Source organism: Watersipora subatra, chromosome 1, assembly GCF_963576615.1.
Source record: "Watersipora subatra chromosome 1, tzWatSuba1.1, whole genome shotgun sequence".
NCBI classification, from domain to species: Eukaryota; Metazoa; Bryozoa; class Gymnolaemata; order Cheilostomatida; family Watersiporidae; genus Watersipora; species Watersipora subatra.
Genome location: NC_088708.1, coordinates 23723408 through 23748891, shown reverse-complemented (window position 1 = coordinate 23748891; position 25484 = coordinate 23723408). Strand labels below are relative to the sequence as shown.

The following is a 25484-nucleotide window of genomic DNA, read 5'->3' as shown; positions in this document are numbered from 1 at the left end:
TTTGGAGTCTAACAGTTGCTAGAGAGACGAATAAATATATCCGTTTCCGCTTTAACGCCTATGCTCTGGAAATTCGTTATATGATTATCATCGATAACACCTCTTCAAATTAAAATTATTCTCCGCAACGAAATACACAATCTATCAGTTTGATAATAGAGCACTAAACAATGCCACCTAAAGGAAAGAAAAAAGGAAAAAAGAAAGGCAAAAAATCTGGAGGTGCTAAGCCTGAAAATGGCGTTCCAACAGATCGAGAAGAGTTGCTCCAGAAAGAGTATGCCTTCATTCGTTAAATTATTATAAATGTTGCAACATAACTTTGTGTCACAAAATACTTTAACCAAATCAATGTAAATGTTACGTATGTATGTTACGTAGACACCTCGTTTTAACATTATAAAGAAAATCAGCTCTGATACCTCAGTTGCTTGTAACATTTGAAATAAATTGTAATTCGACATTTATGTTCTGCTATCGCCTAGCAAACTTCGATTATTTTTTCTGTCAGTGCAATGATTATTGTATTGACAATGAATGCTAAATAATTTTATTTATCGTAAATTACAAATGTGTCCCCATTATTCAACTATGATTATTGCATTGTTATTTACTTTCAAAAACATATTATACGTTTTAGATTAGACGCTCTCAACACTGAACTTGCAGGATTGAAAGAAAGATGTGCCGACTTGTATCCTAACAAATATCACAATGTTTAGTAATATTTTAATTTTAAGCATTCTGATTTATGAATATCTATACTGCATAATGGTTAATTGCTCATAAACTTGAAGGACTGCATCGTTGAAACCAGTAAAGTAACCATTTGTAGTTGGCAGCATTTATATGGATGATAACAAACATTTATGCAGGCGCATAAACTAATTTCCAAATATTAACAATAGAATTGACTAAAGCATTGAATTCAGTGTATGAACTTTAATGATAGAAATACTCAGAAAAGCTGTGATTTAGTGGCAATGCAAATTGTTTGTTATCATCTTAACGAATCATAACAGACGTAACCAAAACGAATTTCTCCAACAGGAAGCAGGAAAGATAAGAACCGAAAGCGTAAGTTAATTTAACTCGCAACTAAAATATTTTCTTGTTTCTGATAAATTCCCATATTTAGGCATAGACAGGCTGAAAATATCTTGTCTAACAAGCATGCACTCAACTTTGCAGTTTTACTAATTTTGCAGCATGAATACATGAGCTACATGGAAAAGAAGACACACAAACGACAAACATCAATAGTGACGCTCAGTGATCAGAATGCAAAAGAAATACAAGATATTCGAGACCAAAAAGAGAAGATGCTTGCAGCATATGAGGAGAAGAAAGCCAAACTTAGAGACATAATGTTGGAAAAGGAAGCAGCTTTGGCAAAGTTGAAACAAGAGCTGGATGATTTGGCAGAATATAAGGTTTTAATAAACATAAGAAATTACTTGTTTCATTTCCGACTATTTCCGCATATTGTAAGCCTTAGTATGACCTCGATATAGCAACCTATAAAAAACTGACTACTCTCCCCCATTATTCTATCAATCAGCTCATATCTGACCAATGTTCCCTGTCTTGATGTAGAACCTGCAGAGCCAACAGCTTACCAGAATAACAGAACTGGAAACTGAGGTCACACAAATGAGGTCAACACATACACACGCTATCCAAGATTTGAAAGCTAAATTTCTAGCAGAGAAAAGAACATTCCAGAATGATTCTGATAGCAAGATTAATACAATGACAAGATTGGCTAATACGGTAGGGTATAATTAACTTTAACTGACTCAAGAGTTACAATGCTAGTCGTCATAGTCATTATAGTTGAGGTCTTGTTTCAATTCATCCAGCTAGTTAATGTAATACAGTTGGTAAAATTCATTGTGAATGTGCTAAATGAAAGAAGAATAAGCTTTGTTTAGGTGCTCAAGTAAATTCTAGCTGTCGAATTTATCATTAAAAAAAGATGATTACTTACTAAAATCAAATGTGTAGTAATCCTTTTTTACATCATTTTTAAAACTACGTATATCTGTATATCACCACTGGCTTAATCGATGAATATGTTTCAACAGGAGGCGATGAGGTGTCTAAATGACCACACAACCAAGATTAAATTGGAAAATCGTCGACTTCGACATGTTCTGCTCAATCTTATTCGTAAATCTCGTGCATTAAATGAGCAGAAGATGGAGTTAGAAGAGCAGAAAAAGACACTAGACCGAGAAAAACAGTATGCAGAAGACCTAAAGATCATTCGAAGTACTCGACAACACAAGGTGTACAACGCGTTAGGAATCGAGACAGCTCGTCAGCATGAGGCCATCAGTGAACATTCTTTTAATGATGAGGATGAGCAGTGACAAGCCTGAGTTTTTATGTGAATTTGCCTTATTTTACTAATTGTGCCTTTTTCAGTTTTATCACTTATTACTGTGATGCTACACTATGTAAAAATAAACAATATAAAGGTTGTAGCAATATATTTTCAAATGTGAATCTTGGGAGTTGACCCAAAAAGGTAGCACAATTTTAAAACGCTACAGTAGTTTAAAACAAACCAGCTTTTTTGCATGTATTGATAACGTCCATGTGTTGAAACTCGTCTGGTTTTTCATTCATGAGCCTAACAAGAGCGAGGTTTTCATCACTGCCATACATTAACTGAGTTTGATGAACCAGGATTGTGGCGTGTTCTGGTTTCAAATCCTGTGATGCAATTTCTCCGACCATTAATACGATACCTTTGGACTCTGCCAGCTCGGTGTAATACTGAATAGTAAGACTAAATGGAGCGTATTCGCCATGAGTTTGGTAAGCGATTAGTGGGGTGTAATACCAATCGTCTTCAGAACATTGTCCAAGCATAAACTCATAACCAGACTCTCTTGGAAGGGGATAGATGAATAAAGGAAACTCTTGGCCTTTACTCTTCAACCTTTTGTACTTTTCAACAGGTATTGTGGCAAAGACCGTTCCCTCCTTCTTTGAATAATATTCATTCCAAATTTCCTGTATTTCAGAGGCACTTTTGCCATGTAAAAGCTCAAGTTTGATTATAGAGTCCAAACATCTATTTTGTGGTGATCTCTTGCTAGAACTCTGAACTGGATCATTAACTTTTGAACTAGCTTGCATCCTTGACAAAATTGATGATTGTGTGACATCACTAGATAACTCCTTAGTCTCCACAGACTTATCCCCCTTCGCAGTCTTGTCTCCGTATATTTTCTTTATAGCAGCCTCGTACTCTCTTGGCTTTGTGTGCTTGATCTTTTCGAGCTTATCTTTGTACTTTAGAAAGTATTCATTCTCCTCTAAAGACACAGCCGCAGGTCGATCAAAGGTAGACAGATTTACGATTTGTGCAGCAGTCAATGAATAGCGGGGTGCCGGTGAGATTCCAGATGTGCTTGTAGAACGTAACGCAGATTTTATCAGTTTTCTAGCAAGCATGTCGGAGAGATTAACATTGGCCATGCAATGAACCTAAAAAAATGAAGAAACATTTAATGAATATCAATATACAAATGAAATGTATTATAGAATGAGCATACTAATGATGCAAATGTCATTAATTTGGTGGCTGTAGTATTTGTGTTTTTTATGCAATACATAAATTTTGTTCTTGTTGAAAATGTCCATGCAACCACTATTAATGGCAGCAAACATTGAGCCAAAATTTGTTTTGCTTGAAGCATTGATGAAACGAGCCATATCAATTATTTATAACAATAATATGCCGATGACATAATAATTAGCAGCAGTAAACTAAACATGCTTTTTACAATATTTATCCTGTTATTTATTTCAAATTCCGAGCCATAGCTCAGTTAGTTCTTTACAATAATAGCAAATGAACATTTAGATCGGCAGTCCAAAAAAGCTACAAAAATAAAATGATGCAGATCTCAAATTAAATACTCAAAGCTATTGTGCAACTTTTATGCCCAAGTCAAGCTGTTTTTTCATCGCTTATTTACTCCGAATGTCGATTGTTCGCGGATGACGCTTTACTGTACAATACTAAAGCAAATTCGTTAGTTTTACAAAATGACCTCAATAAACTGCAATCTTGGGCCTGTGATTGGCAGTTGTCTTTCAATTCCTCAAAATGTTCAGTGCTTTCTATGGGAGAAACAAATTCTCAACAGGAATTTTACTTACATAATGTAAGGCTTTAAAATGTAAATTCACATCTTTATCTAGGCATTGAACTTAGTTGTAACCTTAAATGGGATAGACACATAAACAACATAGGGGCCAAAGCCGCTAGACTATTAGGTATGTTGCGCAGAGTGTTAAAAACTGCAGACACAAAAACTATGAGACTTTGATAAGACCTGGACTAGAATATGGATGCCAAGTTTGGGATCTATACCTAAAGGGAGACATAAATAAATTGGAAAAAATGCAAAACAAGGCACTGCGCTTTATATTTAGATTGAGAGGTCAAGTTAGTTTTTCAAAGCTACAGGAAGACACAGACATTGTTTCACTAGCAGGGAGAAGAAGGGAAAAAAGAGTGTCTTTGTTTTGTAGAGTAAAATCTAGTGAGGTTATACGAGATACGTACAATAACGCACCAAAACACTCATATGATACACGCCAACCTTCGGGTCTTTTTGTACCAACAATTAAAACAAACGCACTTTCTAACTATTTTTGGTCTCGTACTATAAAGATATCCGAGGGGAGGTCGTAGGTTGCACTGAATACATATACTTGTGGCTTTAGCATTTTTGTTATATATTAATAGGTAAATATACATGATTATGTATAAAAAATAGCATGAGAAACAAAAGAAACAAAAAAGTTATGACGTATTAATAAATGAGTTCTCACACTTTTTGCCTCATATTGAGAATCTTAGTGAGAAAACTCCATTCTGATTCTGATACTACTACACATCTAAATACGTATATAAGCTGTTTGTAATGTGATCACCACGGCATTTCCATGTCAAAAACATGAAACAATAACAACAGAAAATACGCTGCTTAATCTTTATACGCTATGTTGTTTTATATTTGTTATGTATTACATGTATTTTATTCTGGCCAATTCTAACATAATTATTCTTTTTTGTTTTAGATGTAATACCTGTAGAATGTACAGCCTATTGCAATGCTTACATTATGTCATGCTTGATGCAATGACTTTGTGTTAGACTATGTACATGGACTATTCAAATGTGTTTTGAATTTGAATAAAAGTACCAGTGATCTGTTGCTTACTGAGTGTTTGATAAACATACTACAAGCTATTTCGGCAAACCTGTGACAATAATGGCAGTAAAACTTTCAGACTTGATTAAAACCTATGAAGACGTAGAGAAGAGTGGTGACTTTTCTGAGTGGTGTGACAAGTTAGAGCTTGTAGCTGAACTGCAGAATATTACGGAGTTGAAATCTTTTGTGCCCCTCTTTCTGTCTGGATTGGCATTCACCATTTATAAACAACTGTCAACCGACACTAAAAAGGATTATGCACTGATTAAACAGGAGCTAATGACTGCTTTTGGAGTAAATAACTTTTGCGCATATGGACAACTACAAAGAAGGATATACAAAGAATGAGAAACTGTTGATGTCTACCTGGCAGATTTGCGTAGGCTAGTAGCTCTGATTGAACAAACAGTACCAGAACCCTTGTTGAAGTGTGCTTTTGTAGCTGGGTTACCAATTGATGTAGCTACTAAGATAAAATCCATTTCAGCAGTTGAAAACTTTTCGTTGTCGGAGTTGGCCACAAGAGCAAGAATGATTAGGTCTAGCAATGTTGGAGCACAAGGAGTCTGTGCAATGGGGGTATGTAGGCTCAAAACCTGCTAGACAGATTTGTTCAATTTGTAATGGCAGAGGTCATGGAGCCCACCAGTGTCCATCCAAGGTTGTAAAGAGTGAAAAAAGGCTAATAAAGTGTTACAACTGTCAAGAGCTTGGCAATCACATAGCTAGGAATTGCCCTAAGGCTAAGGGAAACAAGAATGAGGGAGTGTCTGCACCGGATACTCTCCCCGCTACAAGTCACTGAACAAAGAGGTGCTACCATTTATTGATATATATGTAAACAAAGTATCGGCAAGAGCTCTTGTAGATACTGGTTGCGAACAGACTGTGGTTTTAGATGATTTTTGGGTTAAATTGGGTAAAAGGCCTAGCGGTCCTGTTCGAATTGTCAGCATGTTAAACGGTAAAACTACTGAGTGTAAGGGTGAAACTGTTTTAGAAGTCAATGTCACAGGAAATGAAGAGCTTCCTCTGCAGTGCTTGATTGTGCCAGCACTAGTAGGTGGAGCACAAGTGATATTGGGAATAGATGCTATTGCTAAACTCGGTGGAGTTAATGTTGATGTTCACAATGGTGTTAAGTTTGGTGGTGAGGTGCCAGTGATAAGTGTTGGCACAAAACACCAGAGTAGTTTAGAGATCGATGATAAAGATTTCATAGCATGGTTTGATGGTAGTGCATGGTTTTTCAAATGGAAATGGAAAGATGATGAACCGATTCTACAAAATCATTGCTCTGAATACAAGATAAATGATGATGACAGAAAAGTGTTTGATGAAGAAGTGCAATGCTGGATAGATGATGAATGGCTGGAGTTATATGATAACTAGAGATGCCCCGATTCTAATTTCACCAGCCGATTCAGATACCGATTCGATATACCGATTCTTATTGAAAAATAATCCGATTCAGATACCGATTCAGATCTTTTGGGTTGCATAGATAATTGTTAATTTTATAATGCAAATATAAATATAATGCAAAGAAAATATAAATATTCATGTATTATTTGTTTGTATTTATGGAAAAGAGACCTACATGTATATACATTCATATACTGCCATACCGTGCATCTCGTAACGTTCGTGCATCTCGTCCATGGTTCTTTAAATCTGTTATTAATAATGGTAATTACTGTTAGTGGTGCAGCTTTATCTGTGATAATTAAGTCTTTCTTCTACTGCTGAACGAACTGCTGCGCCTGTACTGTTTAGAGCAAATAAATGTTTCGTTTAATTACCGTTAGTGATTCAATTATCTCAGTGAGAGATCTTTATCTTCTATCACTAGCGATGTAGCCAGTAGTACTGAAGGCTCATTTGCCACAGATGACGAGGACAGGCTAAACACCGATAAGCCACTGAGGTTAATTTATGCGATACAAACGATACATCATATAGTCAGGATCAAGAGACAGATGGATAACTTTATGGGTTTATGCATCGGCTGCTCAAATTACTTTCGTAATGCTAGTAAATGGAAACGTTACACCGCATTCATGTTTCTCATGATTGGTCTTTTGTTTGTGATTGGCTGCAATAAATCATATGGCTGTAATTGGGAAATACCGCACTTTGTAATTACGTCCTGACTAAAGCCAAAATATTCCTCAGCTGTGTGGATGTTTATTAGGCTATAGACATGAAATAGATTGTGTGACAGCCTCGGAATTCATTAGGTAAAAAGAAGGAACTTGCAGCTTATGATTTGTTATTAATGTAGCAGGCTAAAATACAGTTTTCTGCTAAATAGTTGGCATGTAAAAAGTATCTGAAGTATTCAATTTTTAAGAAAAGATCGGCCGATACCGATTCAGATACTTAACACCCATATCGGCACCGATACCGATTCCGATATTAGAATCGGGCAACTCTAATGATAACACAGTCCATGGTCATGTAGACGGGATAATTCCATTGATAGCTGCAAAACAACCAAACAAGCCCAATAAGATTCGCCTAGTTATGGATTACCGTGAACTCAACTATATTCACAATAATCCAGGTGTTGAGACTGCAATCTGCCAAGAAAAACTTCGAAATTGGAGGTTAGGGGGAAGCTAAGCATGTCTATTAGATTTTAAGAAGGCTTATCTACAAGTTCATATAGAGCCCAGCCTGAAAAGATTCCAGGCAGTGAGATACAGAGGTAAAACGTATGTAATGACACGCATGAGATTTGGTTTGAATGTTGCTCTCAAGATAATGTCCAAGATCATAGATAAAGTGCTGTCATTGGACGAACAGATTTGCAATGGAACTGATCACTACATTGATGACATTTGGGTTAACGAGGAGGTGGTTCAAGCTGATGTGGGTAGAGCTCACTTACTAAGGTTTGGACTTGTGGCAAAAGACCCATTGACACTATCGGATACTTGTGTGTTGGGTCTTAGAGTAAACAATGCAGAAGATGATCAGTACAACTGGAAGCGAGATGGTGATTTGCCTGTAGTTTCAGAAAACGTTACGAAAAGAGACCTTTTTTCCATTTGTGGCAAACTAGTTGGACATTACCCAGTTGCTGGATGGTTAAGAGTTGCTTGTAGCTATGTAAAGAGATTGACCAATGACATAGACTGGTCTGAAACAGTTCCTAGTTCTGTGAAATCTTTGTTGGATGAAGTATTTCAAAGAGTACAAGAGCAAGACCCAGTGAGAGACAAGTGGGATGTCAAGAAGACCTCTCAGTGTACTGTGTGGTGTGACGCCAGCAACTTGGCTCTCGGAGTGTCCCTGGAGGTAGATGGTTATACTGTTGAGGATGCAGCATGGCTACGTAGAGAGGATGATGGTGCTCATATAAATGTTGCTGAGCTAGAAGCTGCATTGAAAGGAATCAACCTAGCGCTAGCGTGGAAAATGACAAATGTGCAAGTGATCACAGGTTCAGCTACCGTTTATGGGTGGAAAAATTCAGTGATAGAAGATACCAAAAGGCCTAAGGTTACTGGCCTCAGTGAGTTGATCATTCGACGTAGACTTGGAATTATTGGTCAGCTGATTGATGAATACGGGTTAACACTAATGATCACACTTGTTCCATCAGGTGAGAACAAGTCGGATGTCCTAACAAGAGTACCAAAGAAATGGCTACAAGTTGTTGCATGTTCAGGGGTTGTACTTTCTAACACAGATGAGATAGAAGACGTAAAGAAAGTTCATCAAGACACCCACTTTGATGTCAGAAAAACCCTGTACTTGGCATAGAAAATGCTTGGACGAACAATCAAGAAAGACATAGTTGAGCAAGTAGTGAAAACTTGTCTTATGTGTAACAGTGTAGACCCTCATCAAAACAAATGGGATCATGGTCAGCTAAACCTAGCAAATGTATGGGAGCGCCTTGCATCAGATATTACTCATGTGAACGGTCGACCTTATCTGACTATTATTGATAGTGGGCCTAGCAGGCTTTCTCTTTGGTTCAAACTGGCTAGTGAAACATCAGACGTAGTAATCAAACAGTTGAACAATGTGTTTTGAGAACGTGGACCTCTTAAGGAGTTTCTGAGTGACAATGGCCCATGTTTCACAAGCGCTAGAATGAAAGAGTTTCTGCAAAAATGGAGTGTAGAGCAGATCCTCAGCTGTGCCTATAAACCTACTGGAAATGGAATAATTGATAGACATCACCGTACTATAAAAAGAGCAGTCATGAGAACTGGTAAAGGACCTGAAGAAATGGCATATTGGTATAACAATTCACCAAACTCCAATGGTATAGCGCGTGTGGAAGAACTATACAGCTATCGCAGTGACTTAGCAGGGGCGACCAAATTGACACAAATACCACAAAAGCTTAGTGACAATAAAGACTGCAGCCTTAACCCATACAAAGTTGGAGACACTGTTTATGTCAAGCCAGTTAATGCTAGTTGCTTCGATAAATGGAAATGCCGAAAAGTGACCAAGATAAATTCTAGCACTTCAGTTGAAGTCGATGGCACAAATAGGCATGTGTCTGACCTTAGATTGGCTCATCAAGACGAAATTGCCGATGGTATACATGTATCAACTAGGCCAACTAGAGAGTCTAATCAGGTCGAAGTTGAGTTTAGTACTTCAGACATGCTTGATAACAATGCTCAGTTGAATCGAGAGCCTGTTGACTCTGACCTCGACCAAAATAGTGACTTTGAAAACAGACCTGTTCGAGATAGACGTCTTCCTAAGTGGTTATCAAATTTTGTGCTGTAATGGTTGTACAAGTCAATTAATCCTGAGATCTATTAGATTTCATGCTGTATGGTCTTACAACAGTTGGTCTTGAGCAGACCTGCCAACCCAAGAGTGGGGCAATGCGTGAGATTTGGTTTTGGGGCAATTGATGTATCAATGATAGTATATATAAAATTGTGGAAATTGAGGCAAAAATCTCACGCATTTTCATTTTTTCTTTGGGGTGATTGCGTGAGTCTCACGCCCAATGCGTGAGAGTTGGCAGGTATGGTCTTGAGATCAAGAGGGGATGTAGAATGTATTGCCTATTGCCTATGTAGAATGTACAGCCTATTGCAATGCTTACATTACGTCATGCTTGATGCAATGACTTTGTGTTAGACTATGTACATGGACGATTCAGTTGCGTTTTGAATTTGAATAAAAGTACCAGTGATCTGTTGCTTACTGAGTGTTTGATAAACCAATGATATACAGCCCCATTGGGCTGTATATCATTGGATAAACATACCACAATACCAACGCAATCTAACCTACTAACAGAATATTCACGTATCAAACAAACTAGACGAAATAACATAACATTACAAATGACCTTCTACCGGACGATTTAGATTGTACTATTATTAGGATGTTGCGAGTATATAAATTGTTTTCCCGGTCTAGTATTCTATCACGGCAATTACCGTATAGCATTAGAAATGTTTTTGAAAACTCGCTACTAAAGTATTTCCGGCAATTTTCTGGCTGTTTGTTGAGCAAACAACTCCGCAAATTTCGTGAAAGCACCTTAGATGATTACAGTTGGTTCTCCACGCGGTTGTCAATGCTTGTCAAGCCTGAGATCTTTAATACAATTGTATAGTAAAGGGTCGGTGTACGCACAGCAATTCGAGATAACTGGTGCTGTCCTGCGGTTTTGTTTTCATTTTGTTCGCACATGTTTGTGTATTCTGCCTGCTCGTACCTGCTAAATACAAGTAGTTAGCTCTGGCTTTGTAGTAGCACTTCACTTGTATGCGACTAGTTTGTTATTTTTATGTAGCACAAACAGTAACGGAAGACTATCTTAGATTAGATCATCAGCATTGATCAATGGAGGACAAGAAACAACTAGGTTTGATCTTATCACGTTAATATGTCAAATCGATTATGTAGAAAGAACGCATAGCTAGCAAGCTTGGTTAAAATAAAAAAGTCAAATTACGGAGCTATGGAGCAGAAAAGACCTGTTAAATATATAGAAAACACAAATTAGTCAACCATTCAAGTTTTAAGTCTGCACCTATGCCATTAGGTAAACAGGAAAGCAAGTTTTTAATCTATGTCATATTCTTCCATATGGCCGGTTATGTTGGAGAACATGTAATATTTTATTACACGGCATGTAAACAAAAATTCGTCAAGCTTCAATTGAATGGCTTGTGTCAGTAATGTTGACCTACTTCAACTAAGCCTGGAATCAGTCAGACTCGGCTTAAACCAGTTTAAGCTAGATTGAATCCATTTAAAGTTAATTCAAGTGTGATTTGATTATGTTCATCACGGATCTAGTTGGAGGCTAGAAAGGCTTGTTAGCTAGGGATTGCTTTAAATGAGAATAACCCCTTCATCGTTAGCTGTTAACCAATGTGATAGTGGTCAAACAGCAGTGAAAGTAGGGAAGAGACAACATCTCTTCTCTTACTGCTCGTTACTAACATGGTAAAACCTCTACAGCTTTAAAGCTACTATTCAAATAAACTTTGAACAGCACAATACATCATGAAATTGGATAACTTGCTGGCCTGGCGGGGTAGGATTGGTAACAGGTTGGTAAAATTGACTGATAAATGAGCTAGTGAAGTGGTAATACAATAGAAATAGTTCAACAACAAGCTTGATAAACATGAGTTGTTTGTTGGTTTAATTTTGAAAAATAATACAGAAATTTCTGTTTTTGATCATGATTGTTTTTGTATTATGATTATTTTTTTATTTGTTCTGGCTGAATCTGCTTTTGGCTAAAAAAATAACTTAACAAACTTTTTAAAGTGTGAGGTCTGTGAGAGACTGCGGGGAAGGTAGTACATTTGAGCGTAGTCTGCACTTGCTAGTTGCGGGAGACATGGCCACATCAATTATTGGCTTGAAGTCAGTACATTGTAGCCAAGGTTGGCAAGTATCGGATAGCTGTTTTATTAGAGCATTGTGTTATGTCAAGCAACTTCTCATGGTTGCTGCAGAGGTGACCATATCTATGACAATAGCAGCATTGGCTGTTCCTATCTGCCGGCATGGCAGGGAAATATCTTTATATTTGAGATGGAGAAGAAGGAAGTGCATAAACCCGCTGCTAAATGGCAAAGCAAGAGAGACGTATTATGACGCCATGGTACACAAAGTATGAAAGGCTATCTTGAAATGAGCATAAGAATATCAATGAGCAGATGCAATTCATTTGAAACAACATTAAAATATTCCATGTTGTTCTGGTTAGAAACAACAAGAATGTGTGTTTCCAGTTACCCAATGCATAGGTTTGGTTCATTCTATACTAGAATGAGTAACCTATTTGGCTTTTTAGTATGTCTGCATGATAACAGTAGTACAACTGGAGAAACTACCGGTTGTAATAGTTGATTTATAGGTTGCAGAGGAGGGTTATATCTAAAAACGCATGTATGTGGGACACTAGTGTAAATTTTTTTAGAGAGTTGACTTTTTCTGAAAGTTAGTGCAGTCTGTTAAATTTTATGTACTAAGAGATGTGCTTTGTTTTCAGCGATTCTAAGTGTATCTGATAAGACTGGCATTGTGGACCTTGCTAGGTGTCTGGCAAAGATTGGGCTAGAATTGATAGCATCAGGTGGAACTGCCAAAGCATTACGGGATGCAGAGGTTCCTGTCAGGTAGTAATCTTACATTGTCTTATGTTTCTTCTAGTTGATTGCCTTGCTGTTTGAAAGCATTAAATTCTTCATTGTTGTGAAATAATATGTGTTTTGTTGATATCCGTATATATGCTATACAATGCCATATTATCGCTTCGCAATCATGCCTTCCAAGGTAGCTTCTCACATTTATTTGCTGAATTTATAATTTTTTTGAAATAGTACTTATGAAAGTCTTTAATAAGATTCAAGAAACTGCTACCATCGCACTGCGATCAATTACGAAATAGTTTTGGCCTTATATTTGCAAGCAGACGATAGGAAGTTGTGGTTCTACATACAGTAAATGGATTGTTCTTTGATTGAGGTCATCTTTGCTCTGATTATATTTGCCCTTTGGTCATTTTTTATGAATGTTAAGATTTATATAATATCTCATACAAGAGGTGCCTTCTTTCTATTCTGACTCTCCGACATATATCATATGCAATAATAATAATTTATCTTACTGAAATATAATACAATTGTAGCATTTATTGTATGTTCTCAGAATTTTTACAGATTTTAACTTTATATATTATAAAACTGCTCGATGTAAAGTGCTTTGATAAGAATATTCCATTTCTAACTACATGTATTTATTATTTTCAAATTTGAAAAACTACCTCTGGCCTCAAAAGAGGTAAACAATAACGGGCTGGTGATATTGTTGCTATGACATAACAGCAGTTATTAGTCATGTGATTCCCAGTATTGGCGCACTTGTAAGTACAGACATCATCTAATACAGTAAAGTTCTACTTGGATGAAGGTTTTTAAGTTCTATTTATTCTGTTCATTTTGATCGCTGAACTGCTGTTTTTAACGATGAAAGATGCTAAATGGTGGATTGATAAAACATGTTTACTAATTTAAAAAAATTAAAATATCAATTTTTAATTTATATATTAGAACAATTATAATACACCTATGTTTTTTGCATTATGGTGCGTACTGATTGAATAATATAATTTTGTTCATAGCTACATAAATTTATGAATTAAAATAAACTATAATTTTAATTTGAATAGAGGGGTTGAAGCACAGCAAGTCATAGGTAGTTGGGCAAATAATATGGCAAAAATTACTACAATTATGTATCATCACTGCATATTTATCAGTTATGCATATTACTCCAGGAATTCACATCCAAATTTACGTCGATTTAGAATCACTTTAATATAAATTTTTTATAACTGCGATTTGAAATTTAGGAAAATACTTGGCCCACTCTTGAAGTGATTTGTCGCGTGCACCATTCAAAGTTTTGCAAATCATTACAGTTTTGTGGACGGATATGAAAAGAGTGGTAAAATTAAAACATACTTGAAAAACTATAAAGTAATAAAACATATAAAAGCTAACGTAGTTTAGACTTGACCTAGTCTAGGTTGGCGTATTTTAATCACCTCCTTGACTTCACAACTTTTGCATTGGGGACCTTGCACTTCAGTTACTGTGTCCCGACAGCAAATTAGCAATAAAAACCTTTTTTTGTTGAATATTATCTTTTTATTAATTTAGTTTTTTGTGTATAACTCAAGTATTTACATTTAGTTTTTACATAGTTTTATATGCCTTTTTAGTGTTTCATATAATTCCCTGAAATATTTATAAATAAGCTTTTGAGTTTTGGAAAAAATCAAATTAAGTAAATGTCTAATTATAGAGATATTTTCTTCTACACACGATGGATTTAACATATGAAGAAAATGTGCTAACAGATTAAACTTGGATGTCAAGGTTTGGTTATTTGCTTTTCGGCATCTCATAATTCATATACACGGTGCCATGTATATATATGATACATAAATATATGATGATTTGAGAATGACATCCACCTTCAAGCATATTCTGTAAAATTATGTTGTTTCATCTAGGGATGTCGCGGATGTTACAAAGGCTCCTGAAATGCTTGGAGGCCGGGTAAAGACACTGCATCCAGCTGTGCATGGAGGAATACTGGCTCGAGACATCCCAACTGACCATGCTGACATGGATGCTCGTAATTTCCAATATGTAAAGTACGGCATTTTATCTACTTTCTTTCATTTCTTTTATTTAGACTGTACTGGTTGAAGTAATAATGCATTTTCTCACTTCTATAGGGTTGTGGTATGTAATTTATACCCATTCACAAAGACTGTGGCTGCTGAAGATGTTACAATAGCAAAGGCGGTAGAGAATGTGGACATAGGTGGCGTCACCCTTCTTCGCGCTGCTGCTAAGAATCATGCTAGGGTAACAGTTCTCTGTGATCCTGCTGATTATTGCAAGTAAGGTATACATTATTTAGAGTATTATTTTGTAGTTAGCAGGTATATAAATTCTTCAGTCAGGTATATGAAGGCTTTAGTCAGGTATGTGAATGCTTTAGTCAGGTATATGAATGCTTTAGTCAGGTGTATGAATGTTTCAGTCAGATGTATGCAGGATTTAGTCAGGTATATGAATGCTTTAGTCAGGTATATGAAGGCTTTAGTCAGGTATGTGAATGCTTCAGTCAGGTGTATGAATGCTTTATTCAGGTATGTGAATGCTTTATTCAGGTATGTGAATGCTTTAGTCAGGTATGTGAATGCTTCAGCCAGGTGTATGAATGCTTTATTCAGGTATATGAATGCTTTAGTCAGGTATGTGAATGCTTTAGTCAGGTATGTGAATGCTTTAGTCAGGTATATGAATGCTTTAGTCAGGTATGTGAATGCTTTAGTCAGGTATGTGAATGCTTTAGTCAGGTATATGAATGCTTTAGTCAGGTATGTGAATGCTTTAGTCAGGTATGTGAATGCTTTAGTCAGGTATGCGAATGCTTTAGTCAGGTATATGAATGCTTTAGTCAGGTATATGAATGCTTTAGTCAGGTATGTGAATGCTTTAGTCAGGTATATGAATGCTTTAGTCAGGTATGTGAATGCTTTAGTCAGGTATATGAATGCTTCAGTCAGGTATATGAATGCTTGCCATCAAGGATTGCCTATATTCATCAAATACAGGTAGTATACATACATGTATTTAAGTTTTTGTAGTGTTTATGGTGGAGTTTGCTCTGTTATTAGCTATTAGAATGACTTCTATGGCATTGGATGTTGATTAAATATAACCGTATTAGCAGTTTAATTCATTCGCGACGGCGTTCAAACTACCATGGTTGCCTTTTATCCTAAACACACTGAGTCAAAAAACTGCCAGCATGCAATGCCAGTGTCACTAATGTTGGCTGTGCGTTGGACTTGTAGAGTAACAAATGAGCTTCAAGTCTCCAACAACCTTGATACTTCACTGGAAACCCGTGAGAAGTTGGCACTTAAAGCATTCACTCACACTGCTGAGTACGACGCTGCCATAGCTCAATATCTGCGCTTGCAGTATGCTGCCGATGAAGCTGTTTTGTCATTGAGATATGGCATGAATCCTCACCAAAAACCTGCTCAGTTGTACACTATTGGGGAGAAGCTGCCATTGACAGGTGATCCTATTAGTGATATTTAGACATTTGGACAGCTGACCCGATATGCTAATAGAGGTATCCACTTTTAGTTGTTAGCTCTTACCCTAATAAAACTACCGTAAAACTTTTATTTGAACACCTTCTATTTTCAACACTTCTTCTATTGTGGGGTTGCATTAGAGGGGATGTTCAAAAAGACTAATTCATCAGAATTTTGGGAAGATTATTTGACCCTTTTACAGACGGGGCGATGCTAATGGCGCTTATATTTTGCCTCCTTGGGTCGGAGCCACATTAATCCCGTCATCCTCATCATTTTTGTCGAACTGTTCTAAACTGTTTTTCATATGCGTCACAGTATTACACCGGGTTAAACAAGGAACTACATTGAATAAAACTGATGCAATTATTTATTTCGTTGATGTCATAGTAAAAGTTTTAAAGAAAAACCGTAAAGCTTTGGTGTTAGAAATTGGACTTTGACGCGCCATAATAATGGCTCCTATTATGTTGTTCCTGAAGAGTATTTTCATCGTTCATCAAAACGCTTCAACTCTTTGCTTCACGTTATAAACCACATTATAGACAAATCTGAAGACAATGGATCGGATTTACATGTAGACCTCTGTGACTTCAAATCCATGTGTAGCTCTGTTGATTGTGACGATCGATCCTCTCAAGTACACTGTCACTAAAATCATGGTAGCACTATGGCAATAACGAAAGAATTAATTGTTATTGATGTAACCGAGTCATTATTAGTACTTTTTTGTGGCCACTTTTCTACTGATCACTTTTTGTTATGGGTTCATAAAGATATAAAATAATGAATGTCAATGTGGTTGTTTAATAGAAATGGCGTTCAATTACAAGGTTGCGCTGTATTTTTCAATCCTTTTCCTATAGTGGCATTCTATTAGAGGTGGTGTTTAAACAGAGGTGGCGTTCAAATAGAGGTTTTATGATATATCAGTTGCAGTAGGGCCTAGGTTCAATTACCAATATATCTTATTCTTTTTACATGAGCAAGCATTATAGCCATATATCATATAAGATATTGATATGTATATGTGTATTACAATTACACAGTAGATACAATCTGGATTTATGGCATTTTCTTTCTGATTCTCTAGTTCTCTGTGGATCTCCTGGTTACATTAACTTATGTGATGCTCTCAATGCTTGGCAGCTGGTAAAGGAGTTGAAGGCAGCTCTAGGAACTGCGGCCGCGGCATCTTTCAAACATGTCAGCCCTGCAGGTCAGTTTTTTTACAGCTGTGTTTAGCCTTGGTGCAACGAGTAGAAATCATAAGTTTATGAATAAGTCTATTGTATACATATGACAAGAATATAGCTTTTCTGTAACCTCTTCCATCAGAACTATCATTACCGTGGTATATGACACTCAGAGAGAGGTGCTTGTAGCTAGCACCTTGCTAACTACAAGGTCTCCCTGGCCGTAATATGATTACGCACCAATTGCATTTGAAATAATATTTTTGATTTTGATATTTAAGAAATTAAAATACCGTCTTTTTTGCAGTTAAAGGCAAACATGAAAATCTAAAATTTTAAAAATGGACTGTGCACCCTTTTATATGGTGCGCTGTGCGTGTCGATTAAGTTCTAAAATCTGCTGTGCGCCTTTGGTAAGATAGAGCATGAAATTGACACTGCGCCGTGAGGTTGGTGAAAACACCGTAATGTTACATTGTTTGATATCAGTCAACTTTGGACAAGTTCAACGTCTGCAGTCCATCAATAAAGATCACTTTCATTCTACCGCAGGTGCTGCTGTTGGCACACCTATGACATCTGGAGAGATGTCACTTTGTATGGTGGCGGACATGGCCGAGGAACTCACCCCTTTGGCAATCGCTTATGCCCGAGCTAGAGGAGCTGATAGGATGAGCTCCTTCGGAGACTTTATAGCGCTTTCTGATACCTGTGACATAGCCACAGCCAAAATAATATCACGGGAGGTATGCGCCATGATGTGCTTCAAATCTTCATTTTCTCTCTTTGTTTTTGTTTTACTGATAGATTCCTTGTGCTGAATTAAAAGGTAGGCCATGCAAGGTTGTCATGCAGACTATTTTGAATACACAGAGTGACAGACCTCATGTTGCTGATTCTAAAGTATTTCCTATATTTTATTTTTGTTATAATTTTTATTTTTACTGTCAAAATTTAATTAGTGAAGTTAAATGCCAATTATGCAATCTTTATTCGATATTTAGAAGCATTTCAATTTTTGTCTGGTTTTCTTTCCGAGTTGTTGCTGCCTTGCTTTATATAGTTGATATGGTTGTTAATGTTTACCAATCACCTGTAAACTTTTATTATGGAGGAACAGATGAGACAAGTTTTCGAGTGTGCTTGTAAGTTGGTAGTGAAAGAACATGGGTCTTCAGCTGTTTTATACCTTAGTTTTACTCTAAGTGAGCATTTCTGTTTGCTATGTTTTTGTGATGATTTGAACCTTACTTTGTATTCTAAACCTTATTTGGTATTGTCAACCTTACTCGGTATTCTGGACCTTATTTGGTACTGCTGACCTTACTTAGTATTGTCGATCTTACTTGGTATTGTCGACCTTACTTGGTATTGTTGACCTTACTTGGTATTGTCGACCTTATTTGGTATTGTCGACCTTACTTGGTATTGTCGACCTTATTTTGTATTGTCGACCTTACATGGTATTGTTGACCTTATTTTGTATTGTTGACCTTACTTAGTATTGTCGACCTTACTTGGTATTGTCGACCTTACTTGGTATTGTCGACCTTACTTGGTATTGTCGACCTTACTTGGTATTGTCGACCTTACTTGGTATAATCGACCTTACTTGGTATTGTCGACCTTACTTGGTATTGTTGACCTTACTTGGTATTGTCGACCTTACTTGGTATTGTTGACCTTACTTGGTATTCTAGACCTTATTTGGTATTTTTGACCTTGGTATTGTCGATCTTACTCGGTAATGTCGACCTTACTTGGTATTCTGGACCTTATTTGGTATTGTTGACCTTACTTGGTATTGTCGACCTTACTTGGTATTGTCGACCTTACTTGGTATTGTCGACCTTACTTGGTATTGTCGACCATACTTGGTATTGTCGACCTTACTTGGTATTGTCGACCTTATTTGGTATTGTTGACCTTACTTGGTATTCTGGACCTTGTTTAGTATTGTCGACCTTACTTGGTATTGTTGGCCTTACTTGGTATTCTGGACCTTATTTAGTATTGTCGGCCTTACTTGGTATTGTCGATCTTACATGGTATTGACAGACCGCAGCTTGAAACCAAATTCAGTGAGAAATCTGTTGATAATCCTTGAACAATCGCGTGTGATTAGCTATGTCAGTGTATTTTCTCTTTAATTAATTCTTGGTAGGCAGCCTTCACCAGTGCTGATTGAGTTCATGTTTAGGTGTCTGATGGAATTATTGCTCCCGGATATGAGCCTGAAGCTTTCGCCATGCTTGAGAAAAAGAAAGGTGGAAAATACTGCATACTGCAGATGGATCCAGATTACAGCCCTCCTCTGACCGAGACACGTACGATCTATGGCCTACAACTCATGCAGAGACGAAATGACTGCATCATAGATGCTGACTTGTTTAGCAATATTGTTAGCAATGATAAGTCGGTGAGTTGAGGTTGTTGCACCGACAGCACTCCATCACATGACTGATGATGTTTTTGTTCATATAATTTGTAGTTTTCATGTCTGTTGACATGTTAGGTAGCCCCAGTTTCGATCTTATAAATTTAGTGTTAAGTGATTAATGAGAAGATATTTTTGTACAAGAACCACAGGTTATTTATTTCTACAGTTACCATAGTTACGTTGTATGGTTGTGTTGTTACAGCTACCAGAGGAAGCGGTCCGAGATCTAATTGTGGCTACGATATCTCTCAAATACACCCAGTCTAACTCCGTATGCTATGCCAAGAATGGCCAAGTAGTGGGCATAGGAGCCGGGCAGCAGTCAAGGATACACTGCACAAGACTGGCCGGTGACAAGGTCGACAACTGGTTAGCCTTCTCAACAGCTTATACTAATATTATGATAGCAAAACTTTACTTCACACCCTCTTCCTTAAGGCTGGTTAACACTATTACCGTATGTCGGTGTTAATCCTACAGTACTTTGGTGATCGTCTGTGATAAAAATGTTCACACTATCACAAACCCATCCACTTTACATCCGCCAAACATTTGCGGCATAGAGTTCTCATTATACAATGCTATTGTGGAAATGATGAAATATTAGTTAAACTGTCATGGAAGAGAATATAGATCAAGCAATCAGCAACAGCCAATCAACATCACTGAAGTGGTGCACATTACACTGATTATCGTGCATGATTGGCGAACTATCAAAATAGTTTGACAGCTACTATCGTTCCCCGATGTATCCGCATTGCCTCGTCGATGTGGTCGGTTTACAGTGCACATAGTCGATAAATAATCGCCAAGAGGACAACACTGACATACGGTGATACAGTGTGAACCAGCCTTTAAAGGTCGACTTGCAACAAATTTCACATTACAGTTATTTGGTATCAAAAGATTCACCATGTCTTACTCTGTTGTGTTGTAGGTGCAAAATATGTGAATTGTGATTACAAGCTCTTAAAAGCTCAAAAACGAAAAGCCGCCGTAGATTGGAATCTCTTTATTTTTCTGACTTAGTCATTACAGTTTGGTTATTGTCTTGTCATGTGATGTTCTCACGTGAATTGAAAGGCCAATAAAAAGCTCAATATAAAACTTATCGTAGCACTAGTTTATGACAAACACTTCGGGTTTTACCGAAGACCCTGTATCAAATATAGATGCTCGCTACTTTACAGTTTTGTTTCGGCTTGATCTAATCGTCAAGTCGTAATCTGATCATGTGACCCAATACTTTGCAAATAATTTTTGCAGCACTTTTCGATTATCACAGGTGACCAACAGGCTCGTCTTGATTATCAGACAATGATATGTACTCCTTCGAGGTAAGGTTAAAAAATTAAATGAATTTTTACGGGAAGTTATAAGATATCAGTGCTAAAAGTGACAGCGTTACAATGATGATAGAACAGACGTGTAAGAACAATAGACATGGTTTTATTGAATGCGTAAAGTATATTTGTGCAAATATTTCGACGAATAAGGTTGCATGAAAATGTAAACAGAAACCATCTCCCACAACTACGTCACACTTGAGCCGTTTTGGAAAGAGAATCCAAACTACGGCGGTCTTTGTGGCGATTAACTGTTCGTTTTTGAGCTTTTAAGAGCTTGAAATCACATTTCCACATATTTTTCACCTACAACACAGCAGAGTAAGACAGGGTGAATCTTTTCATATCAAATAACTGTAATGTGAATTTTGTTGCAAGTCAACCTTTAAGGATTAGCACTATCTGCTGACATTTGAATTAAAAGCATCATCGCTGCCAATGGTTTAATATACACGCAGGTGGTTGAGACAACATCCCAAGGTGCTAGGCATGGAGTTTAAGGCTGGGGTGAAGAGATCGGAAAGGTCTAATGCTATTGATGCGTATGTGACTGGTGCTGTAGGCAAGGACATGGCCATTGAACAGTGGAAAAATTACTTCCATAAGGTTTGTCTGACACCCGTTTAAGTTTACTCGGGGTTCATGACACTGTCACAGCTTACTTATTTATTGCAAGTTCTAGTGTTGATAGTTATGTGATGGGAAAACATCAAAAGAGGTAAAATGTACACATGAGCTGAGTAGTTTTAGGTTTTTGTATAATATTTGTATCTGCATTCATGACACCATATGGTAATATAAAAATTTTTTCTATGAAAACGATTGTTTTGCCCAATAAAAGTATAAAAATATATATAATTTTTATTTTATTGCGCGCTCTGTTTACCCATTCACTACTATTTCCAAATTACTTTCGGGACCCGGTCATTATTGTGTTAACCAATCAAATCGGTTTAAAATGGTTAAAGTGAATTATCATTCGACGTGACAGTTTTTTTTATTAAAAATACATTATCAACTTTCCAAAGTGTTTACTAATCACAATTCTCATGGTATGGCATAAATAAATTGGAAAATTGTAATTGTTAAAGGACAAACGCTCTATGCTATTAGTCAATTCGTTGCTAAAGATCACTTCAAATCAGTTTTGAAGGGTTGTTGGCAATTATCCCAATCGCTGGTAATTATCGCAGAAAATTTGAAGCTGCAAAGCCACCAACCAAACTGCTCAGCGTAACTGTATTTTCACAGTATTTCAGGGTTTTAAATTGCCAACATTGCAGGTTCCTGAACTTTTGAAAAGTGAGGAGAAAAAGTCATGGATCGCTCAACTTACTGATGTCTCCCTCAGCTCAGATGCGTTCTTTCCTTTTAGGGACAATATTGACAGAGCCAAAGAGGTGCGAGTGGTTGTTGATTTCAATCTTTTAGTCCTGTTTGTTACGGTTTGCGTCTTTACTAACAATCTATATCAGCATTGCGGTGAGTGTAAATGAGCGAGTTGGTATTAGTAAGGCTATGACTATATCTACATCATTTATTAGGAATTGTCTATTGGACTATTGATTTTTGGACTATTGACCTTTGGACTATTGTCTATTGGACTATTGACCTTTGGATTCTTGTCTATTGGACTATTGACCTTTGTATTATTGTCTATTGGATTGTTGTCTATTGGACTATTGTCTATTGGACTATTGTCTATTGGACTATTGACCTTTGGACTATTGTCTATTGGACTATTGACCTTTGGACTATTGTCTATTGGACCATTGTGTATTGGACTATTGACCTTTGGACTATTGTCGATTGGACTATTGACCTTTGGATTATTGTCTATTGGACTATTGACCTTTGGACTATTGTCTATTGGACTATTGACCTTTGGACTATTGTCTATTGGGCCATTGTCTATTGGACTATTGTCTATTGGACTATTGTCTATTGGACTATTGTATATTGGACTATTGTATATTGGACTATTGTATATTGTACTATTGTCTATTGGACTATTGTCTATTGGACTATTGACCTTTGGACTATTGTCTATTGGGCCATTGTCTATTGGACTATTGTCTATTGGACTATTGTCTATTGGACTATTGTATATTGGACTATTGTATATTGTACTATTGTCTATTGGATTATTGTCTATTGGATTATTGTCTATTGGATTATTGTCTATTGGATTATTGTCTATTGGACTATTGTGTATTGGACTATTGTGTATTGGACTATTGACCCTTGGACTATTGTCTATTGGACCATTGTATATTGGACTATTGTGTATTGGACTATTGACCTTTGGACTATTGTCTATTGGACTATTGACCTTTAGGCTATTGTCTATTGGACTATTGACCTTTGGACTATTGTCTATTGGACTATTGTTTATTGGACTATTGTCTATTGGACTATTGTCTATTGGACTATTGTCTATTAGACTATTGTCTATTAGACTATTGCTTAAAATGAGCTTTGCAAAGAAAAAAACAAATGTGTGATACTTGGTTAGAGCTCATTCAATGCTACGAGTTATACACTGATCTCTGAGGGCTAAATTCATACCCTCAGTTTAGACTTACCAATATGGTCATTAGCAACGTTCGAGCTCATAGTAGTTTGGAAGTTTTAAGCAGCGGCCATCACCCATTAACGATCAAAACTGTAAAATAAACCTGATACAGAAACAGTTTAAATTATCATCTCATGATATATATAATAAATATAATGTTATGATCGTATTAATAAGTGCTATAGCCTCAATATACATGCTTTTAAAGATTTTCATGTACTTGGTGAAAGCAAGCATACGGGTTGATGAAAATAGCCTTGCTGCTGCCTTGAGTGTGCGTATGTTATTCAGTAATTTTATTCAATAATTTATTTTATCTTTGGTAAGATGTCAAGTAGCAAAGTTTACCAAGGTAGGTGCCTTCCACTAGTGAATGCGTTAAGTAGATTTCAGCTTCATTATTTTATTTGTAGGAATTATTTGTTAGTTTTGATTATTTTGGACATGGTGTTATAATTGTATGTACCTATGGCCTTATAAACCTTGAGCAAGTCTATTATGCCTTGAAGGGTTGACTACATGACCACTGGCCCAAAGCTTCCTAGATGTACTTATTTCAGCTAAAGCAATTGATGTCTGCAAGGAGTTGCTACTTCAGTCAGCATTGAGTAAAGCATTGACATGGTTCAAGCCATTTCTTGTCTTACGCGCTTTTATTTGTTGCTTTCAGAATGACCATTCGATAGATCGTTTGCAATGAAATGTAGTAAGCATCGTATGTTTATTATATGTTGTGAAATCATGTGCGAGCTTCGTCTGTACTTGGTCAACTCAAATAGACCCAAACAGCTGTTTGGTGCCAAGCCTTTAGGCTTTAGTTCACTTCTTCCTCCCAGTTCACACGCTTTGTTTTGATGGTCATGTGACCACCCCTTGAGCTGCTTGTGTCAGTCGCTCTCAAAAACCTTTAGCGACACCTTTGAATCGCTGGCAGCGACATGTCATCAATCGTTAGTAATCTGACATTGACTGTTTGCAGAGTGGGGTAAAGTATGTGGCCTCTCCGAGTGGCTCAACCAATGACCAACTTGTGATCGATGCGAGTGATGGATATGGTATGACTCTAGTACATACGCCAATACGCCTCTTTCATCACTAGTTTAACTCAACTTACACCTTGCAGTATTCTAGAGTTTCTACTCATGGTTTTTATTGTCGTAACTTGAGATTTATTATATATCAAGCAAAATAATAAAATAGTAAGAAAGCATCATAAACAGCGAATCATTTGTAATATTAAGTTACAGATAAAGAAGGGACGAAAGTTTGGCTGCACTCAAAATATTTTGGATGGCGTCGAATGTGAAACCCTTTTGTAGCTTGAGCTCTAGTTGTTATACTACCTACTTTTCGCATAATTTGATTTTTTGATCAGAAAGTTTGTTTTCATGTCAATCAGTCTATCACAGATTGTCTTCAACACAAAGCTTCCTCTATTATTACAGTAGAATTTTTAACTCATTAATTTTATCACAGCAAAAACAAACACTTTGAGCGAGTCTAGCCACCGTTTACAACTATTTGGCATTTTTAACAAA

The 25484-nt window shown here is 36.7% G+C and overlaps 4 protein-coding genes across 5 annotated transcripts; 3 read left to right on the top strand and 1 right to left on the bottom strand.

Annotated features, from left to right (window-relative positions):
* Positions 1-135: 135 nt before the first annotated feature.
* On the top strand, positions 136-2378 carry LOC137407232 (coiled-coil domain-containing protein 166-like). Its single transcript, XM_068093840.1, has 6 exons — positions 136-277; positions 641-694; positions 1023-1077; positions 1209-1433; positions 1597-1773; positions 2088-2378. Exons 1-6 carry the CDS (start codon positions 171-173, stop codon positions 2373-2375), a joined length of 906 nt encoding a protein of 301 aa, XP_067949941.1. The 5' UTR covers positions 136-170; the 3' UTR covers positions 2376-2378.
* A 106-nt stretch (positions 2379-2484) lies between these two features.
* Positions 2485-10663, bottom strand: LOC137385498 (ATP synthase mitochondrial F1 complex assembly factor 1-like). The gene is made up of 2 exons (XM_068071969.1): positions 10582-10663; positions 2485-3501 (listed from the first exon to the last, which is right to left on the bottom strand). Exon 2 carries the CDS (start codon positions 3490-3492, stop codon positions 2563-2565), a length of 930 nt encoding a protein of 309 aa, XP_067928070.1. The 5' UTR covers positions 3493-3501; positions 10582-10663; the 3' UTR covers positions 2485-2562.
* On the top strand, positions 7968-9014 carry LOC137385379 (uncharacterized). Its single transcript, XM_068071832.1, has one exon. The coding sequence runs from the start codon at positions 7968-7970 to the stop codon at positions 9012-9014; it is 1047 nt and encodes a 348-aa protein (XP_067927933.1).
* A 279-nt stretch (positions 10664-10942) lies between the features above and the next one.
* LOC137385497 (bifunctional purine biosynthesis protein ATIC-like) lies at positions 10943-25099 on the top strand. Of its 2 annotated transcripts, XM_068071967.1 has the most exons (12): positions 10943-11103; positions 12751-12877; positions 14779-14922; positions 15007-15174; positions 16138-16367; positions 17483-17608; positions 18138-18331; positions 19786-20004; positions 20228-20394; positions 21830-21977; positions 22655-22771; positions 24926-25099. In XM_068071967.1, the coding sequence occupies exons 1-12, from the start codon at positions 11082-11084 to the stop codon at positions 25043-25045; spliced, it is 1782 nt and encodes a 593-aa protein (XP_067928068.1). In that variant the 5' UTR covers positions 10943-11081; the 3' UTR covers positions 25046-25099. The 2 variants fall into 2 exon arrangements, with proteins under 2 accessions (XP_067928068.1, XP_067928069.1); XM_068071968.1 differs by lacking the exon at positions 22655-22771.
* Positions 25100-25484: the final 385 nt, after the last annotated feature.

Excerpts from the sequence above, each read along its gene's own strand:
- LOC137407232 (XM_068093840.1), top strand. The coding sequence starts at position 171 with ATGCCACCTAAAGGAAAGAAAAAAGGAAAAAAGAAAGGCAAAAAATCT. Across the intron at positions 1,434-1,596 it reads ATGATTTGGCAGAATATAAG|AACCTGCAGAGCCAACAGCT; the intron begins GTTTTAATAAAC and ends GTCTTGATGTAG. Across the intron at positions 1,774-2,087 it reads TGACAAGATTGGCTAATACG|GAGGCGATGAGGTGTCTAAA; the intron begins GTAGGGTATAAT and ends ATGTTTCAACAG.
- LOC137385498 (XM_068071969.1), bottom strand. The coding sequence starts at position 3,492 with ATGGCCAATGTTAATCTCTCCGACATGCTTGCTAGAAAACTGATAAAA.
- LOC137385379 (XM_068071832.1), top strand. The coding sequence starts at position 7,968 with ATGACACGCATGAGATTTGGTTTGAATGTTGCTCTCAAGATAATGTCC.
- LOC137385497 (XM_068071967.1), top strand. The coding sequence starts at position 11,082 with ATGGAGGACAAGAAACAACTAG. Across the intron at positions 17,609-18,137 it reads CAAACATGTCAGCCCTGCAG|GTGCTGCTGTTGGCACACCT; the intron begins GTCAGTTTTTTT and ends ATTCTACCGCAG. Across the intron at positions 21,978-22,654 it reads GGAAAAATTACTTCCATAAG|GTTCCTGAACTTTTGAAAAG; the intron begins GTTTGTCTGACA and ends CCAACATTGCAG.